Genomic DNA, 17229 nt, shown 5'->3' on the forward strand with positions numbered 1-17229 from the left:
TTAACATTGGGCTAAGAGATGACTTGGACTAATCTACTTCCTGAGCAGTCAGTTATGATGATAAACGACGAAGGAACAGTTTCTTTACATCCATTGAAAATGAGAGGGCCCGAGAGCCAGTAGAAAATGATGAAATTAGGGGAAGCAACAAGTACAAAGATAGGAACCAAAGCATGAAACTAATTTGCAACTCTGATTTTCTCCAGATTGCTTACTAACTAGAAAAGGTTATGGGAATCCTGAAGCTCTTGAACTAACAGGCTCTACTTCAGATAAAATGTGCAATGGCTTTTAAGTCATTCCGAGTAGGAACTCACCCAATTCCAGACCCACTTATGAACCCCAGCAGATGGTGTGTGGTATTTCCCTCCCCGGCACCATGTAATTCCCTAAATTAGACACCATCACAAGACTGTCATTCACTTTTCCGCATACTTTATTTGTTACAAACATACAATTTTTTAAATATAGACTGTAAAACTCCATTTGCAAAAGTCTGCTATTGTAAGGAGTACACACCAGCAGTAAGGATTCTTAAACGTTTTTCTCTATGAGTTTTTCTGTCAGTTTTGCTAGTTAGTGGTAAATATGGGACCTGCCATTTTACAGACCTGTCTGAAGCTTCTGGCTGTATTCACATTGCTCTTTCGAAGCAGCCCTGCTAGTCTTGAAATTGACTGGAATCTGAGCTTCAACCTCCAGGCAGTGAGATCAACAGCCCGTGTAGACTCTGCTTTTGAACGGTTTCCAGGAAGTGTGACTTCTGAATGGGTACTGCACTTCACGGATTTGTGTGAATTGCCCATGCAGCTGTGTTTGTTAAAGTGCATTCTTCTTTTAAAAAATAAGAGGAATAATCTTTACTCTTTAGCCAAGGTACTTAAAAAAATGAACTTTTTGGTCTCTCAGCAGATATTCCCAAATTGATTCTATCACTACAAATTTTAGTGTTCTATTTACAAATATTTATATGGTTACAGGTGGAGGGAGCCTTATAAAGTTAAAGGTGCGGCTTCTCTTGAAGCAGAAATCAGTTCTACAAATTCATACACAGGAATACACACTTGGTTTACAATGCACAAGCATGTGGGTATTTACAGAGACTGAAGACATCCTCCCCAAACCCCTTTTAAAGTAACTTGCAACCTAAACTCTAGTTGTACATCTAGATCAGGAAGCTCTGTCTCCTGCTATCAAGATTTGGTTTTAATTAATTCAAATTAATTCTGTAGATTCTCTACTTCCAGGACATCAGTCCCAACTCTGGAGTGAAGAATCTAGTGTAAGGAAGCCCCTGGTAGATATGACTGGCAGTGAAGGTTCCCATAGAATGCAAAGTGTTATCTGGAAATGGATCAGAAGACGGATGGACTTTTAAAAACGATCTTGGAAAAAGACCTGCATGAAGGTGCAAAAGGAAGAATAAATCCCTAATAATTGTTCTAGAACTTTAGGAAAAAAGAAGTCAGAATACACTGATAATCTTAATTATTCAAATATTGATAATCATTGGAAAAAACTCAAATATAGTTGCCTGCTACCATAACATGCAAAACTAGACTCTTTCTAAGTATGCTATATACTGATTTAAAATCAGTTTCTCAACTTTTGCCCAATCTATTAACTTCTAGGAATCCAGAGACGTTTGTACACAGAAGTGATGTGTAGGCTGAGAGAACAGGGCTTATGCTTCATATCTGAAGAGTTTAAAATGCAACTCCCAAATTCCTACAACACAAATGTGCTTAGTAATACAATCCTGTTTTTCAATTTCTTGGGACTCTACCTGCACTTATATGTCCCTGAAAAAGGAATTTAAAAAGGGAAGAAATATACTACTTGCCATTCTATTTCCAAATATCGAGATTTTTTGAACCAGCCTGATCTTGCAACACAGGGTAAGTCTGGGGACGAAAGTTTGCCTTTAAGAAATAAGAGGTGGTCTAAATCAATTTTTTTTAAAGAGTTAGCCAATGAAGTTATTGAAGGTAGGAAAATAAAAACAAACTCATGTCTCCTGCAATATTCAGGTGGACAATGAACTTGACTAGGTCTACTGCTTTCTCTCTTAAATTCTGGGCCCACATTTCATCATATCAAAGATATAATCAGCCCTCTCTTGTCCATGTCAATTGATACTTTACATATACCACAAAGAAAATGAAATTTGCTCCTAGACTCAAAATCTCGTTAAGAGCAGTCATACACTTATCAAAACATTTGTTAGAATCACCTATGAAAAAAAAACACTTTAGCTTCGAATAAAGGTCTGCCCTCCCTTTATTAGGAGTCCTACTGAGCAGTGAAACTAACACTATGACATTTGCTGTTGTTTTAACATGGCTTACCTATCCAAACTGGAATGTCTAATACAAGAGGCATGAGTTAGATTTTCAAATGAAAAGTAAAAGATTGTGAATAAAGGTGATTACACTGACAGCATATTTCCTATTTCATTAGGAAATATAAAATACATTCACAAAGGTCTTACTTAGATCAGGGGCACCACTATCAATTGGAAATTGCTAGAGTAATAAGTCTTCATGATGCAATTGTATTTTTTCATTTTCCCAAATTCAATTTTGGTAGACAAGTGGACCATATTTGTTGAACTAAGAGTCTGTTAAATCTATCAGTAAGGAAACTACGTTTTAGGACTGAGAGCTGGGAACAGTGAGTTTAAATAAAAAGCAAAGTTAGACATATTAAGAGAACTCACCACTCAAGAGTCTGCTACTCTTGAAACTTCTGGGGGCTAACATTTGAAAATTAATGACTTTGCTTTCTAGATTAAAAACAGGGGAAATGAATTTATAAAGTGCCATTTCCACCTTATGTCTGGAATTTCAAACAGGGCATTGACATGCACTTTTTTCTTTTTTGTCTATATTTTTCTTAAGGTAAACGTGGTTCTTTTTTTCTTTTTTCTTTTCTACAAACCAACTCCCCCCCTCCCCAACCCTCCCTACACACCCATTATCCAGTTTATTCAATGGGAATAGTTAACTTTAGGAAGACAGCTAATTGACATACAGTACTCTAAAACCAACCTGAAAACTGATAATCTCATTCATTTATGATCACTTCAGTGCTACTGTTGACAGAAAAAAAAAAAGTTACCTTAAGGCTCAAGGGAAAGTAACTTATTAAATTGTGAATGCAGCATTGTTTACTCTCCCGTCCATTGGAAGCTAGCAAAATGCATTCTGGATCAATAATACAAACTTTCTAACATTAGCAAAGATTTCTACTCTTCTTACACAGAGTTAGAACAATATTCATAAGCAGATTATCTACGGGAGCCTGAGAAATCATGATCCACATCACATAAAGATTCCATGTATTTCATGATAAAAAAGTGCTTTATCTTTGAGAGACAGTCAGGGTTAAAATGGAAATATACAATGTAAAATTACTCGACACTTTCTCAAGCGACGTACAAAGTGGAAAAGGAGCAAAAAAATGGAGGCTCTGCTCTCTGAACAGGCCTTATGCGTGTGACTTTCAGGGTGTACTAAATGAAAATTGTTTTAAGAGTTAACGTTGGGATTTTACATCACTATATATATTCTAAAACCTGAGATTGGACATCAAAGCAGTCAACTTTGTTACTTATCAGAGCAATTCTGATACTTCCTAAAAATAGAAGACAACTCAATTGAATTAATAACCCCAGGGTCAAAAACATTACCTTCCCCAATCAAAAAGGAGACCGGTCACAAATGCATTAGATACTAAGAGTGCTACAGAACGACTCTCAGCAAACGAGTCATTTTTACACAAGCAAAAAGTCATTTCTCTCCTTCCCCTTCGCACTGATCAAGGCCACACTATTTTCAAATGAATATCTACTGAGAGATCAGTTGTGCATTGGACAAAGTACCATAAGTGGGTTAAAAATGAAAACAAAATTTACAGTGAAGAATACTTATGTGCATGGCTTACACACTCAAGCTACTCCTTAATTTCATCCACCTCAAGAGCAAGGTAGACGCAAATGAACAGTCACCTTTTAATACCTTGTGTAGATAACATTCTACCCCTCTTTAAAGGTCACATTTAACAAAGCATCCTCAGCAACTCTAGTGCCTGAAGTGTGCAGCCATTTACAGACCACTCAATATGAGGGCATTATTATAACCAGCCTCTTTAGCCCACAACCCTGCATTTTCAGATAAGACAGGATAATTGTTTTGTTTTGAGAAAAACTGAAGCTTGACTTAGAAGACCTGCAATTTATTGCAAAGTGTTCGAGAGGTAACAAAGGAAGCAGGAGGTGAACGGCTGCCTGCACCTAAAGCCTCTCAATCATTTTGCAGTAAATAATTATGGAAAGTGACTTGACAAGTAGCCATGTGTGTATCACAGCTACAGTCATTTATACCACCTACATACCTCCCATAGTAACATAGGGTGTCTGGGTTTTTGGTTTGGTTCTCACTTTGATTTTTGGTGCCATACAGACTTACATTTTGTTCTGTGCAGCATATGCACTGAGAAGTTTCTCTGCTGCCTAGAACTGCTGTTCTACTTGAATGACAGGAAGGGACAATAGAAACCAGAAGGGAATAGTAGGATCTCATCAGAGTTTTGCTTTTTTGATCCTGTTTCTAAAATTTGACTTCTCACATCTGTACTGCAGTAGTTTGAGAAACAAACATTCTACCAATTATCTCTAAAGTGATTTTAGTTACCTACTTCTCAGGAATATGACTATTTTGAACATGTGATTAGCTGGGATGTTTGCCAAAGTTAAAAAACAAGCCCTAAATCACTGTTCATAGTAGTGGTTGAAAAACAAAACAAAAGACATTGGTTGTTTCCCATAGTCTGCACAATGCCATTTTCTGACTGGATTTATCAGAAAACATTTGCTTTAATAAGCAATATTTATAAACGAGCTCTGAAAGATGGCCCATTAATATTGCCTTGTTTAACAAACCACACATCAGAAGTGTAGTCTCGGCGCTTTGCAGATTTCTATTGTCCCAAGTGACTGGAATGAGGATCAGTGAAATGCTACAATTAATCCACATCCTTCTGTAATCTTCCTGCAGTGGGAAGAGAGGCCATGAACCAGCCCCTGCAGGAGAACAAACCTTTGAGATTGGTTAAGACTTAAAAACCCACCACTATGACATTTACCACTTAATCTTTACATAGGCAGGTCAAAATTTTAATATAAATTACTTTTTTCAACACATAGCTTATGCATTCTTTGCTCCTTTTTTTGGAGGATTCTCAAATTGATATCTAAAGATTTACATATGATATATTACTGTTATATGGTCTAATGACTAAGAAAATTTCTCTGGTAACCAAAGCTGATGCCATATATGGTAGTGTTCTTGGCATATACTCTATATGCCTCAGACCACTTCCACATTCTTTCTATTCAGCTAATTATAGCTTAGTAGCCACCGGTGAAGGATTGTGAAGACCCTGTCATTTCTACAGGATAGAAAGGCAGGGCTAGTTACTGCAATTCAGCCAAATGAAAAGAAAACAGAATAAACCAACCCCTTAAAAAGGAGAGGTACTGCACCTTTGCAAAATTGAACTGGCTCACTGCAGCTGAGCAACAGAATCACCACTGAAACAAGAAAACAAGTTGGTCTATACAGGAATTGTACATGGTTTGAAAATGAAAAAGTTACAGCAATCAACTAATAGCTGCAACCTTAATTTTCATTGCTGCCTCAGAGTTTGAAACTTAAAACAGTTTTTGCAAACCTAATGCTAGCTTCTCAGCTCCTTTACTAAAACTACTTAGGGATTTGTTCTCCGCAGCAAAGAAAGAAACACTCAAAACACATAGGTAAATACAGCAGGACATTATTGAAAACAGCTGCCTTGTAGTACAAAATACAGTACAAGTATACGGATGTCATTAAAACATCAAAAATACTATTGCTCCCATACAATTTAGGAAACATTCTTTGCAACGGAGAAAAATTTAAAAAAAAAGAAAAGCTCTAAAAAAAATCTGTTTAAAAAGTCTACTGTGGATGATGAGAGTAGAGAAATAGTCTGAAAAGGGCACCAATGTCTGTGGCTCTTCCACTTTTGTTAAAAATCTAAGATCAACAATATTCTGAATCATAGTCTAATTTTTAAAAAAGCCTAATTTTATTTACACAATTATTTCCCTCTCTCAGCCACAATGCATGAAAACGACCTTTTTGTATATTACTTATTCCCAATAAATACAAAAAGATTGTAGAGGTTGAATAATACCAAAATAAGATAAAAAGGGTATGCAATAAATTAAAAGGCAGCTCAAATAAAGGGCAGGCATGCAGTTAAAAAACAAAATACTAAGATTGTGGAGGTGGGGTTACTTGCCTCCCGGTTGAGAAGGTGTCGCACAAAGAATACCTGAAAACTTTGGAAAGAACATTAGCTCCCATTCAATTTGAAGTTACCTAGATCTACGACATCTCTAGGAATACCTTTTGATGGGTTGGGATTAACTTGATTAGTAAAAATCATTTTTATGGAAAATCCATTTAAAATATAGAAGAGGCGATCCTTGAAAACCCCAACTTTTATTCTTGAAAGACAGCTGGATAAACTAGCAAAAGCCAGTTTGTTGAAATTTTAAGATGGTATAAAAATGCTTCCAGGATATAGTCAGCATATTCATGTTCACTTCAGCTCCATTCAGATGGATTTCAGCTTCCAAAGGGCATGCTGCTTGAATCACTCATCCATCATTTGCCAACTTTGATTGTGAGGTACTGAAACAATGGATCAAGTTCTTAAAAATTTATTTTAAAAGAATAAACGATGCTGGAATTCTGGACCTGAGGATCTTTAGTATTTGAACAAATCCACAGATTAAACTGAAGGTAGATGAAGACTTCAGTTTTGGTTATTTCCAACTTCTCTGTGAGGACGTATATTCCATTAAAGCTCAGGCTTGTAGCCACAACTGTACCTTTTGTAGATATCTTCAAGTTTTACGGTTTAAAATCCAGCCATCCAGTGGCTGAAACGGCCAAATTAGCCATAATTCACTGGCTCACCCGGTGGAGCCACAGGGATCTGGCTCTCATTCACACCTAAGCCATTTCTTGGTAATGACCTCCATATTTGGAGATCAGGGGAAGAACTTTAGTGAGCAGCAACCAATCCACTCAAACAGTTTTCCTTGTGCTTTGTGCCTGATTTCTTTTTGTGCCTACCTCAGCAACCCCCAATGTAAAACTGCTCTTTTATCTTTGAAAAATTTTTGCCAACTTTTACAATATTTTAGTAACAGATTCTAGTTGAAGGATTGACATCTGAACCCATTTGCATCCCAGAAAACAATTCTGCAAAGAAAAGACACAGACCTTGATCCAGGTTCCATGCAAAACCATTTTAAACAAAATGGATCCAATTTGTTTCTGTATTCCCCGGTGGCTTCTTGAATTCTTATTTTGCTCTGTCCATGATTATTTAGAGTTGCATTCCTTTTCATGAAACTTATACCCTCAACTGGGTAACTGCAAAGGCCTCTCTCTTCTCAAGATTCCTATGAAGACCTAGATCCAAAATGCTGATTTCAATGGAGGTGGAGGGACAGACACTTTAACAGCAAGGTCTGGAGAGACCTTTAGTCCAGGTTACCCAGATAGAATGCAAATTCAGCTGTTACCAACAGGTTCGGGTAACTCGAGTGTTCCTTGGCCCACGATGTGCGAGGATCTATCCCTTCCAGGGTTAACCTAAAGAGTTTAGGAACCTCAGTTGGGAAAACAACAGAAGCTGAGACTATTTCGCTCAGTTGAGGAGAAGCTGTTGTCCTTTCTTTGCGGGTTGCTGTCAGTTCTTGGAAATTTACTGCTGTTCTCTAATTGTCCGTGACTGTTCTCTTATGGTTATTTCTCCTAATTAACTATTTTATTTTAAACGTTGTTTTCTCCCTCTGGGCCTCCCTTGCTCCCACTCCACTAGCTCACTGGGGACGAGCAGGAAGGGGAGCTCTCTAGCCAAGGGGACGCTGGTGGGGTGGGGAGGCCCATAGGGGATGCTGCGCGTTTCAATCCTCATCCACCTCCTCTCCCTCGGACTCGTCTCCGCCGCGTCGCTCATAAAGTTTATCCCTCTGCCGCTCCTGGATCTCTTTCATCTCATCCGCATACCGACAAAAAGCGCCCCCGAACTTGCCCCAGGCCTTAAAGGGGACGGTGATGGCGTTGCGGTAGGACGGCTTCACCTCGCTCACACGCAGGAACACCCCATACTTGTTGCACCCCACGTCGAAGAAAAAGCGCTTCGAGTCCACCGTGATGGAGGTGCCTTCCGGGAGCTCCCCGTACAGGCCGCCCCCGGGGCCCCCGCCACCGCCCGGGCCCCCCGCCAGCTCGTCATCCTCGCCACCGTAGTCGTCGATGAGCTTGGCCAGGGCATCGCGGAACTCGATGAGGCCCTGGGCGGGCAGGGCGATGGTCTGTCCGCTCTGCAGGCCGCCGGGCCCGGGGCCGCCGCCGCGGTTGACTGTCTGGCGGATGCGCAGGAAGCGGCCGCGCTGGTTCTCCTTAAGGTCCAGGTAGTACTTGCGGTTCTCGCGCACCAGGAACTCGCTCTTGAGTGCGCGCCGCGGCCCGCCGCCCTCCTCAGCACCTGCCGCCGCCGCCACCTGCTCGGGGCTGCTGGGGCCCAGCTGCGCGTAGTGCTCGATGAAGTCGCCCAGGTAGTCGCGGAACTCGGCGGCCACCGCCATGGACAGCGTGAGGCGGCTCTTGGAGCCGCCCGCGCCCACCTCGGCGATCTTGAGGAAGCGGCCCTTGGCGTTCTGCTTCACGTCCAGGTAGAAGCGCTTGTTCTGGATGTCCAGCCGCTTCGAGGCCAGCTCCTGCGTCTCCTGCTCGCCGCCGCTGCCGCGGGACGCGGGCTGGAAGCCGCCGGGCCCGCCGCCGCCGCGCTCGCTGCCGCTGTCGCCGTCCGCCATCTTCTCGGCCGCCGCGCCCTGGCCGCTGCCGCTGCGCCCTGGCCGCCGCCCGCCGCCTGGAGCGCTGGCGCCCCCGCCCTCCGCCCTGCGGCTCGCTCTCCGGGGCCCCCCAGCCTCGCCCGCCGGCCCGCTCACGCGCTCCCGCCGCTCATCGCCAGCCTCTGCCGCCGCCCCCCATCGCCTCCGCGCCCCGCCCCACCACTTCCGCCCGGCCCGCGCCCGCTTCCGGCGCGCTCCCTCATGACGCCATCCTACCCCGCCCATCACGTCCTCGCGGCCGGAAGCGCCGAGCGGTGTGGCGGCCGGGCGCGGAGCAATGACGACACGGGCCCAGGGCGGGCTGTAGGCGGTTCGCTGTGGTGGCGGTGGCTTGGGGACCTCGGTGGTGTGGGACGCAGGGGAACCGAGGGAGAACGAAAAGAGTCTCGTCTTGCTTGTGGTGTTGGTTTCACAGAAGTGCCACAATTCACTGAAACGTACGCTTTAAATAGATGCAATTTACTGTAGAGAAATTATACCTCAATATAGTTGTTATTAAAGAGAGAGGAATTAAAGGAGGGAGGATGTTGGGGTCATCTGCACTCAAAACAAAACAAAACTAGCCTTATAGGATTGTTGGGTAATAATCCATGAAAAATGTTTAGTATAATACTCGTTACAGTGAGTGCTCAATAAATGTGGACTCAGCTTTAGCTGGTAGAATACCTTACGTAATGCCGGGAGCACACAGCATAACAGCGTCATCATCATCATCACTACAACGATATAAGAAAAATGTGATGAAGGCCTGCACCACGCAGTCCTGATGGGGACGCAGAGCTTAGGCAAGGAGATAACTTTTATGGAACACCTCCTATGTACAGGCACTGACGACCATTTTACATGTTAGCTCGGAAGGATACATGTTTCATGTGCTACGTTGTGTGGTGAGACGCAAATGGATTAAAGCAGTAGAAAGTATGGCTTTCCGGGGAGGAGATGTGTGCTAAGAGTCACTCTGCCTGGGTGTGAATCCCATGCTAGCTGTGTGATCTTGGGCAGTTCAGTTAATCTCTCAGTCTCAATTCCTCCACCTGTTAAACGGGAATAATAGTACCCATCTCTTGGGGTTGTTATAAGTATTAAATGAGATAATGCAGATAAAACATGTAACCTGGCACAAAGGAAGCACTCCCTAAGTGTTAGTCACCTCTTCTGTTTCATAAAAAAGAGCCAGTCAAACAAAGTTAGAATAATAGCTATCAGCCAAACACAGGAGGGTCCAGGGAAAGATGTCAGATTTTAGGCCTTGAACACGTCAATCTTGGAGAGAGTTTAGACATTTCACTTCCCTAGGGAAGGAATGTGATGTCAGGCATCACTTGGCTTTCATGAAAGATATCCATGTTGCTCCTTTTCTAATTTCTTGCTAACCAAACCACTTCCCTACACAGGGGACCCCAACATTCAGCTCATGAGAAGGATTCTCTACCCCTCTGTCTGTTTGTCAGTTTGGTTTTAATGAGTCAGGTTCTATTTAATGAGTTAGATCTATAGCTTTGTTTCCTTTGAAATTTCGTTCTTTGCTTTTAAGCTTAGGTCTTCCACCTTTTCATGTATTTGGTAATCACATATTTTTGCAGACTTTCTACAGTTTTATTATTTAATATATGTGATTATATCAACTGTTTGTATTATATATTTAACGCTGGTTTGTCTGGAATACATTTTGGTATAGAGTATGAAGAATCTAAAAAATTACTTTCAAATGGCCAATTGTCCCAGTACTATTTATTGAATAACCCTTCAAGGACAGATCTCGACAGGTGGAGATGGATGTAGGTTATTTTGGGAAGAGGGAACATGTGTTCCCAGATGGCGAGAAGTCTGGTTTGGCTGAAGCCCAGGGTCTGTGAGGAGGGGGTGGTGAACAACAGAGTCTGAGGCAGCTAAACCTGGGCCCACGGGGGAGGCCTTCACTTACAGGCAGGAGCTTGGCCTTGAGTCAAGTGGGAGCCCCCAGAGCTGTGTGACGCTTCCCCTCTGTGCTTCGAGGAGGTGACCCATGGCAGAGGACAGCATAGGTGTGCTTCGTTAGGAGGCAATGACCTTATTGCAGATGTGAGAAGACTAAAGGATGATTTTACGGTGGGGCTCTGAGTGACTAGTGCCTGAGCCTGTTCAGGAAGGATGAGCTCTTGTTGGAGATGATAGTGAGAGCTGAGTTGAGACCTCAGAGGCCCCAATAATGCAAATGTTAGGTGCTTCTCCCCCACATAACTCACAATAAATGGGACGCAACAGGACAAGCTGCTTCGATGCATTTTTTGAATATCAAATTCTTCCCCAGAAGCTTATTACTTCTTGGTGGCCTTAAGCACCTGCTGTGACTGCCTTTTGGCAAATCTAGCATGAATGAGAGTGGGTCTCAGGGTCGGCATGTTAAATTTGAGGAGCTGGCTGGATGCCTGAGGGTAGATGTCCAAGCAGCTGTGGGAACCAGACAAGCAGAGTTGAGAAGAGGGGCAGCAACGGAGATGCAGGTTTGGGAGCTGCCAGCAGACGGGGTGGATTTGATGTCAGCTCCCAGGAGGCTGCATGGAGAAATCAGGGACAGGTGAAGAAGGGGAGAGAGAAAGGTGAGGGTCGGATGTTACAGTTCATATTGAACCTGCATGTACACTACCCACGTGTCCTGGAAACATGCAGAGAGTCACACAGCTCTGAAGAGGTGGAGCAGAGACTGTGGCTCAAGTCTCCAATTCAAAATCCTGTCTTTGACACTGCCACTTTGGGGGGAGCATGGAAGCCAGATGTCACAGTGCTAACGAATGAACACGTGAGCAGGAGTATGGGTTGAGGAGCTACCCAGGTGACAGAGGGCAGAGAAGGATAGTAGCTGGCAAAGGGAAGCATGAGGCTGCCTTGCCCAGAGAGACTCAAGCTAGCTCCAAGACCGGGAGGTGGGCACTGAGGGGAAGTCATTATTGAGTGAGGGCCTAGAGTGGGCTAGCAGATGGGCACATAGGGAGAGGGGCTGGGCCCTGGGAGGCAAGAAGGCATCTTTTTTCTCATGAGACCAGGGAGAATGGAGGAGAGACACAGGAGCTTCTGGTGGAGAGGAGAGAAATTGGAGCCGTTCTTGCCGAAAGGCTCTATCTGCTCCAGCGTCTGAGGGTGAGGCCATGTGCTCAGTAGAAGGCTGCAAAAACCTGTGGGGCTTACGTGGGACTAGAATCCCCCTAAGCAGCCCAATCTGGCTAATGCTGGGGCAGAAGCACTGTGCTTCCTTCAGCCACTGTGAGCAGCTTGGAGGCTGGGCAGGAGGTGGCAGATGGGAGCAGGCCTTGCCAGGGCTGGGGAGACCTGGAAGGGAGTGGGGACTGGGACAGTGGCCTCAGATGGCCGGTCCCTTCTCCTGAATCTGGGCCAGGAGAAGGAGGAAGGGTTCAGACATTGCAGGGTACGTTTTTATTTTCCTGTTACTTTTCCTATTAAACTTAAAATTGAAATTGAAATTCACGGAACAGTTCAGGAACAGTACTCTTCACCCCGATTCCCCAAATGTTAATATTTACCACGTTTGCTTCATTGTGTCTCTCTTTGTATACACGGTCATGCATCGCTTCACCATGGGGACACATTCTGAGAAATGTGACATTAGGTGATCTTGTCGTACGAACATCATAGAGTGTATTTACACAAACCTAGATGGTATAGCCTACTGCACACCGAGGCTATATGGTACTAATCTTACGGGACCACCGTCATATTTGTGGTCTGTCATTGACCAAAATGTCATGTGTTGCATGACTATATATTTTTTCTTCCTCTTGAGCCATTTGAGAATAAGTTTCAGACAAGATGCTCCTTTACCCTTAAATACTTCAGTGTCTCTTTTTTAAAACATGAGCATTCTCTTGCCTAACCAGAGCACAGTGATCAAAATCAAGAAATTAACCCAGATCTGATACTATTATCTAATCAACAGACTTGATTCAGATTTTGCCAAGTGTCCCACTTATGTCATTTGTAGCAACAGAAGATCTTGTTTCCTTCGCTGGGCTGCCTCCTTCCCCTCTCTGGTCTGGAAACATTCCTCCCTCAGTCTGTCTGTGTCTTTCCTGTTGTTGACATAGCTCAGGGGTAAAGACCACTAGTTTTGTAGACTGTCTCTGACTTAGGGTTTGGAGAAACTTCTTGACCTTGGTCTGAAAACCCCTCCCGCCCTGGCTGGCTCAACTCTCCACAGTGAGGGAAATGCTGCCCGCCACCCAGATCACCCTGGTGCTGGAGCAGGGAGGAAGATGAGGTGGTAGAAGCTTCTGGAGTCAGCAGCGCAGGGGTGGCGGGAGAGCCTGGGGTGGGGGGGGCGATGTCAAAATGTGTTTTTGAGTAGATCAGTAGTGGAAACTGTTGGCGCACTCTCCTGCCGTGTGCTGCTCAGAAGCTGCGTGACCTCCTTGTCTGTTCTGCCCTTTTCCCATCTGGGAGGAAATTGTACGGAAGGGAAGAAGGCAGGATGGTGGCTTAGGAGAAATGGGTGTTGAGGGGTACCACCCGCATGGCGCTGGCACCAAGACCCCCAGGCCAGGCATCCTGTGCTGTAGATGCATCTCAGCTTGACGCTCTGGGCCCAACCCAGCTGGCATGCACTGAAGCCACCAGTGACATTTCTGTGGATTCGTGTGGCTGGAAGCAAGTGTGTTCTTGCACAATCTAAAGAGATTGCCTCATCGGGGCTGGGCAGAGGCCCCACACCTGCTGTTTATTCCGGGGATTTTTGTCTTCTGAGAGGTAGAACATCAGTTCCTTGTGTTGGTGTTAGGTTCCAGAGGGCACAGTTTCTCAGGCCCAGGACTTATCAGTCAACACATCAATCAATCAGTAGCCCTCCTGTAGCTCCCCTTGTTCTTAAAAATTAGACTCTTGGGGCGTTCCCAGAGGCTGGGAGTCTGCTTTAAGCATGCCTGTCAAGCCCTGCTGTCCGGTACTCACCAGCTCCCAAGTGGCCTCCTGAGCCCCTGGAAGAGGTACATGTTCCTTGGAACATTCTGGGCCTCCACTGCCTGGTGCTATGGGGCGAGTTGCTTCACTCCTGCTTCCTGGCTGTGAAATGTGCTTCCCTGGGTGGTCAGCGAGGTGATGTGTGCAGACTGCTTCGTGGGTGCGGCTGGCGCGTGAGCCACAAGTGTTCTTGCCCTTGTCAGTGTTCCTCAAGGGTGTGGCCGAGCTTCCTGCAGACGTGTCTTGCAGGCTCCACGTTCTGTAAAGACCCAGTGTTGAGTTGAGAGAACGTGCACAGAAAACCCAGAAATACTTTTGTCTTCGGGAGGTATGTTTGTTAGAAAAGACAGTTGAAAGTCCCAAAGGCAACAATCTTAAAAAGAACAGGATCCCTAGAAATAGAACAGTAGGAAAGTGTATCAGCTGGTTATGAATAACAGGTCTGAGGAGGCTATCAGTGGGGTCAGTAGTGTTTGAACCTGCTCTCTTATGCCCTAAGCAGCAGGGGGGCAGCCTCTGTCCCCGTGGGCTCTCTTCAGTGATATCAGGGCGGGAGGAGCCTCCTCCCAGCTGCCCTTGTGGCTTGGGAGAGCCAGCTGTGCCCACAAAGCCTCTAGTCAGGGCTCTGCTCCCAGCTGCTGTGGGGAACAGGTTTGCCCTTTCCAAGTGCCCCTTAGGTCACTTGTGGTCTTTGAATGGAGCCGGACAACAGCCATCTGTTCTGGCTTCTCATTTCATCCAGAACATCCCAGCGTGGCACCCCCCTACCCCCAATTCCTGGGGATTCTGCTTCTGCTTCCCCTGCACCTTCCAGAAGGCTGTCTGGCTCAGAACTGGGCCCCAGCCTGGTTACTCCGTCTGCCCTTTGCCTTTGCTCACAGGCTGGCGATGCCCAAGTCTACACTAAGCACAAAGTAAGGCCACATGGTCAAGAGAGGGAGGTTTCCGGTGCCAGTGGTAACAATGACAGGTGAACTACAGCCACAGCCTTTAAAGATCTGTGCCTGAAGGAAGTTACAAATATGGATGGGGGAAGATTAGAACAAACTTTATGGGACTGCATAGGAATTGGAGGTATCAGCACGAGTTCACGGTTTCATTACACAGGTGTGTGTGTGCACATATACACAGATAAATAGAGAAATGCACACACACAGATAAATACAGACATACATACCTACATACCCGCAGATAGATACAGAAATACACACAGTTAAATGCAGAAATACATAGATACAGATAAATGTAGAAATAGACACACAACTAAATACAGAAATATACACACATACATACACACATGCAGATAGATACAGAAACACACACAGATAAATACAGAAATACACACATACAGATAAATGTAAAATACACACACAGATAAATACAGAAATACACAGATAAATGCAGAAATACAGACACAGATAAATACAGAAATATACACAAACAGATAAATATGGAAATACACGCAGATAGATATAAAAACACACAGACACATGTGAACATATCGACATATAGAGATGAATGTATGTATTTATATACATCCATTTCCTAGAAACAATAACACCCCAGGAGCAATGAGCACACCCAGCACCCAGATCTCGGTTTCTTAATCCCATTCTCTGCTGAAAGTGAAAGGAACTAGAGCTCCTTGGAGAAATGACTGATTCTAGAGCTGGAGGAGAGACAGCATGAGCCAAACCTGGACTATTTTGTGTCAGGAAGTAAGTGTGTGCTCAGAAAATGAGGGGGATATGTCAAAAGGACACTCCTGCTGGCTAAATCTGGGACAATTTAAGCATCAAATAATGATAGTAACAGGTTATAAATCACCGAGTAAAATAAGAATCCATGTATACGTGAGGATATAAATAAATAAGAGAAAGAAAAGCTCTTCCTTCAGTAGAAAGCCAAGTGATAAATACAGAAGAAATGATGGAATTTGAAAAATGTCATTTAGCAATTATCATAGTAATAATTGATTCAGGCAAAAGTCATCAATGGCTATTACAACCAGCGGGTAAAAGTTTGCTGAGTAAAGTGAATATTTACCTAGTCTCAAAGAATCTCTGCATAAGTACTTATTAATTACAGAAGGAAAAATAGTAACTCTGTAGTGGAGAAAGCTGGCAGCCTCTGCTTTATTCATGTGATCGTGGTTAATGTCACCAGGAATGGGACAAATGGACCTCAGAGGTCCCCAGACATGATTGCCGAGGACACAGCATCGCTTATGTAGTATTCCTACCAAAAATGCAGAACCTGCATCTAGTCTTAAGGAAACAGCAGACAAGCCCTCACGGAAGGAATGTTCACAAAATCACGGGCTACAACCTAACTTCAAAAATGTCAGTGTCATCAAAGACAAAGGCTGCAGAACTGCTTCAGATTAAAGGAGAGTCTAGAGATGTGACATGTGGGCATTTCTTTGCCATAAAGAATGTTATTGGTGAGATCTGAATAAGGTCTATAGATCAGATAATAATACTGTGTTAATGTTAGTTTCCTGGTTTAGGTCATGGTACTCGTGGTTATATAAGAGAATATCCTTGTTTTTAGGAAATGCACACTGAAGTATTTAGAAGTGAAAAAGGCATTATGGCTGCAGTTCACCCTCAGACTATTTGGAAAGAGACATTCACATGCAACGGAGAGCGACAAAGCAAATGTGGAGGAATATTAGCAGTTGGAGAGTGGGTGAAGGGTAAACAGGAATGCTTCGTGCTAGACTTGCAACTTTTCTGTAAGTCTGAAATTATGTCAAAATAAAAAGCAAAAAAATCTTCAAGTTGTCAGAATGTTTTAAAAATGATCCCCCTAAAATTTTGTTAGCCCTCCTTGTCTCATCGTACCCTTTTTATTTTCCCTGCCCAGTTCAGCATGCAACTCCCTGGGACTGGCCCTTTGCCCGTTTAGAATCTCTGTGAAGCTTTTTGGAGCCTCTGAGCAGCAGGGAGTCTGCTCGGCTGAAACACACAGCCCTGGGATGCTCTCACAGCTCCCACGTGCTCTGCCCTGAAGTCAGTTACTTGCCAAGGCTTATTTTCCTGCTGGCCTGCAAACTCCTTAGGAGCAGGGACTGCATCTTATCTTTGTGTCTCCTTTACAGGGAGCCTATCTAACGGAATGCACTTGAAAAGAAGCATGCGATCTTCAACTTCCTGTGGCTTTTTGAGCCGTTCAGTAAAGCGTGACAACAGCTCACTTTAGACAGTCACACTTGAACTATGGCTGGGCGTCTTGGTGAGGTCACTATGTTTTTCTCCTATTAAAAAATGTGTTTTTATTGCAGGAAATTTGGAAAATACAGC

The 17229-nt window shown here is 44.0% G+C and overlaps 1 protein-coding gene and 1 long non-coding RNA gene across 3 annotated transcripts in view; one reads left to right on the plus strand and one right to left on the minus strand.

Annotated features, from left to right (window-relative positions):
• Nucleotides 1–16701, plus strand: part of LOC139082767 (uncharacterized) — a 40700-nt gene extending 23999 nt beyond the window's left edge. Inside the window, exons 1-2 of one of the 2 annotated variants that reach the window (XR_011538981.1) lie at nt 13628–13950; nt 16478–16701. This is a non-coding gene — a long non-coding RNA (uncharacterized lncRNA). Of the gene's footprint in view, nt 1–13627; nt 13951–16477 lie in introns of those variants that run through there. The other variant, XR_011538980.1, reaches the window with a different exon arrangement.
• PURB (purine rich element binding protein B) lies at nt 419–9143 on the minus strand. Its single transcript, XM_008527735.2, has one exon. It carries the CDS (start codon nt 8936–8938, stop codon nt 8027–8029), a length of 912 nt encoding a protein of 303 aa, XP_008525957.2. The 5' UTR covers nt 8939–9143; the 3' UTR covers nt 419–8026.
• Nucleotides 16702–17229: the final 528 nt, after the last annotated feature.

This window comes from Equus przewalskii, chromosome 4 (genome assembly GCF_037783145.1).
Source record: "Equus przewalskii isolate Varuska chromosome 4, EquPr2, whole genome shotgun sequence".
In the NCBI taxonomy this organism is placed as follows: Eukaryota; Metazoa; Chordata; class Mammalia; order Perissodactyla; family Equidae; genus Equus; species Equus przewalskii.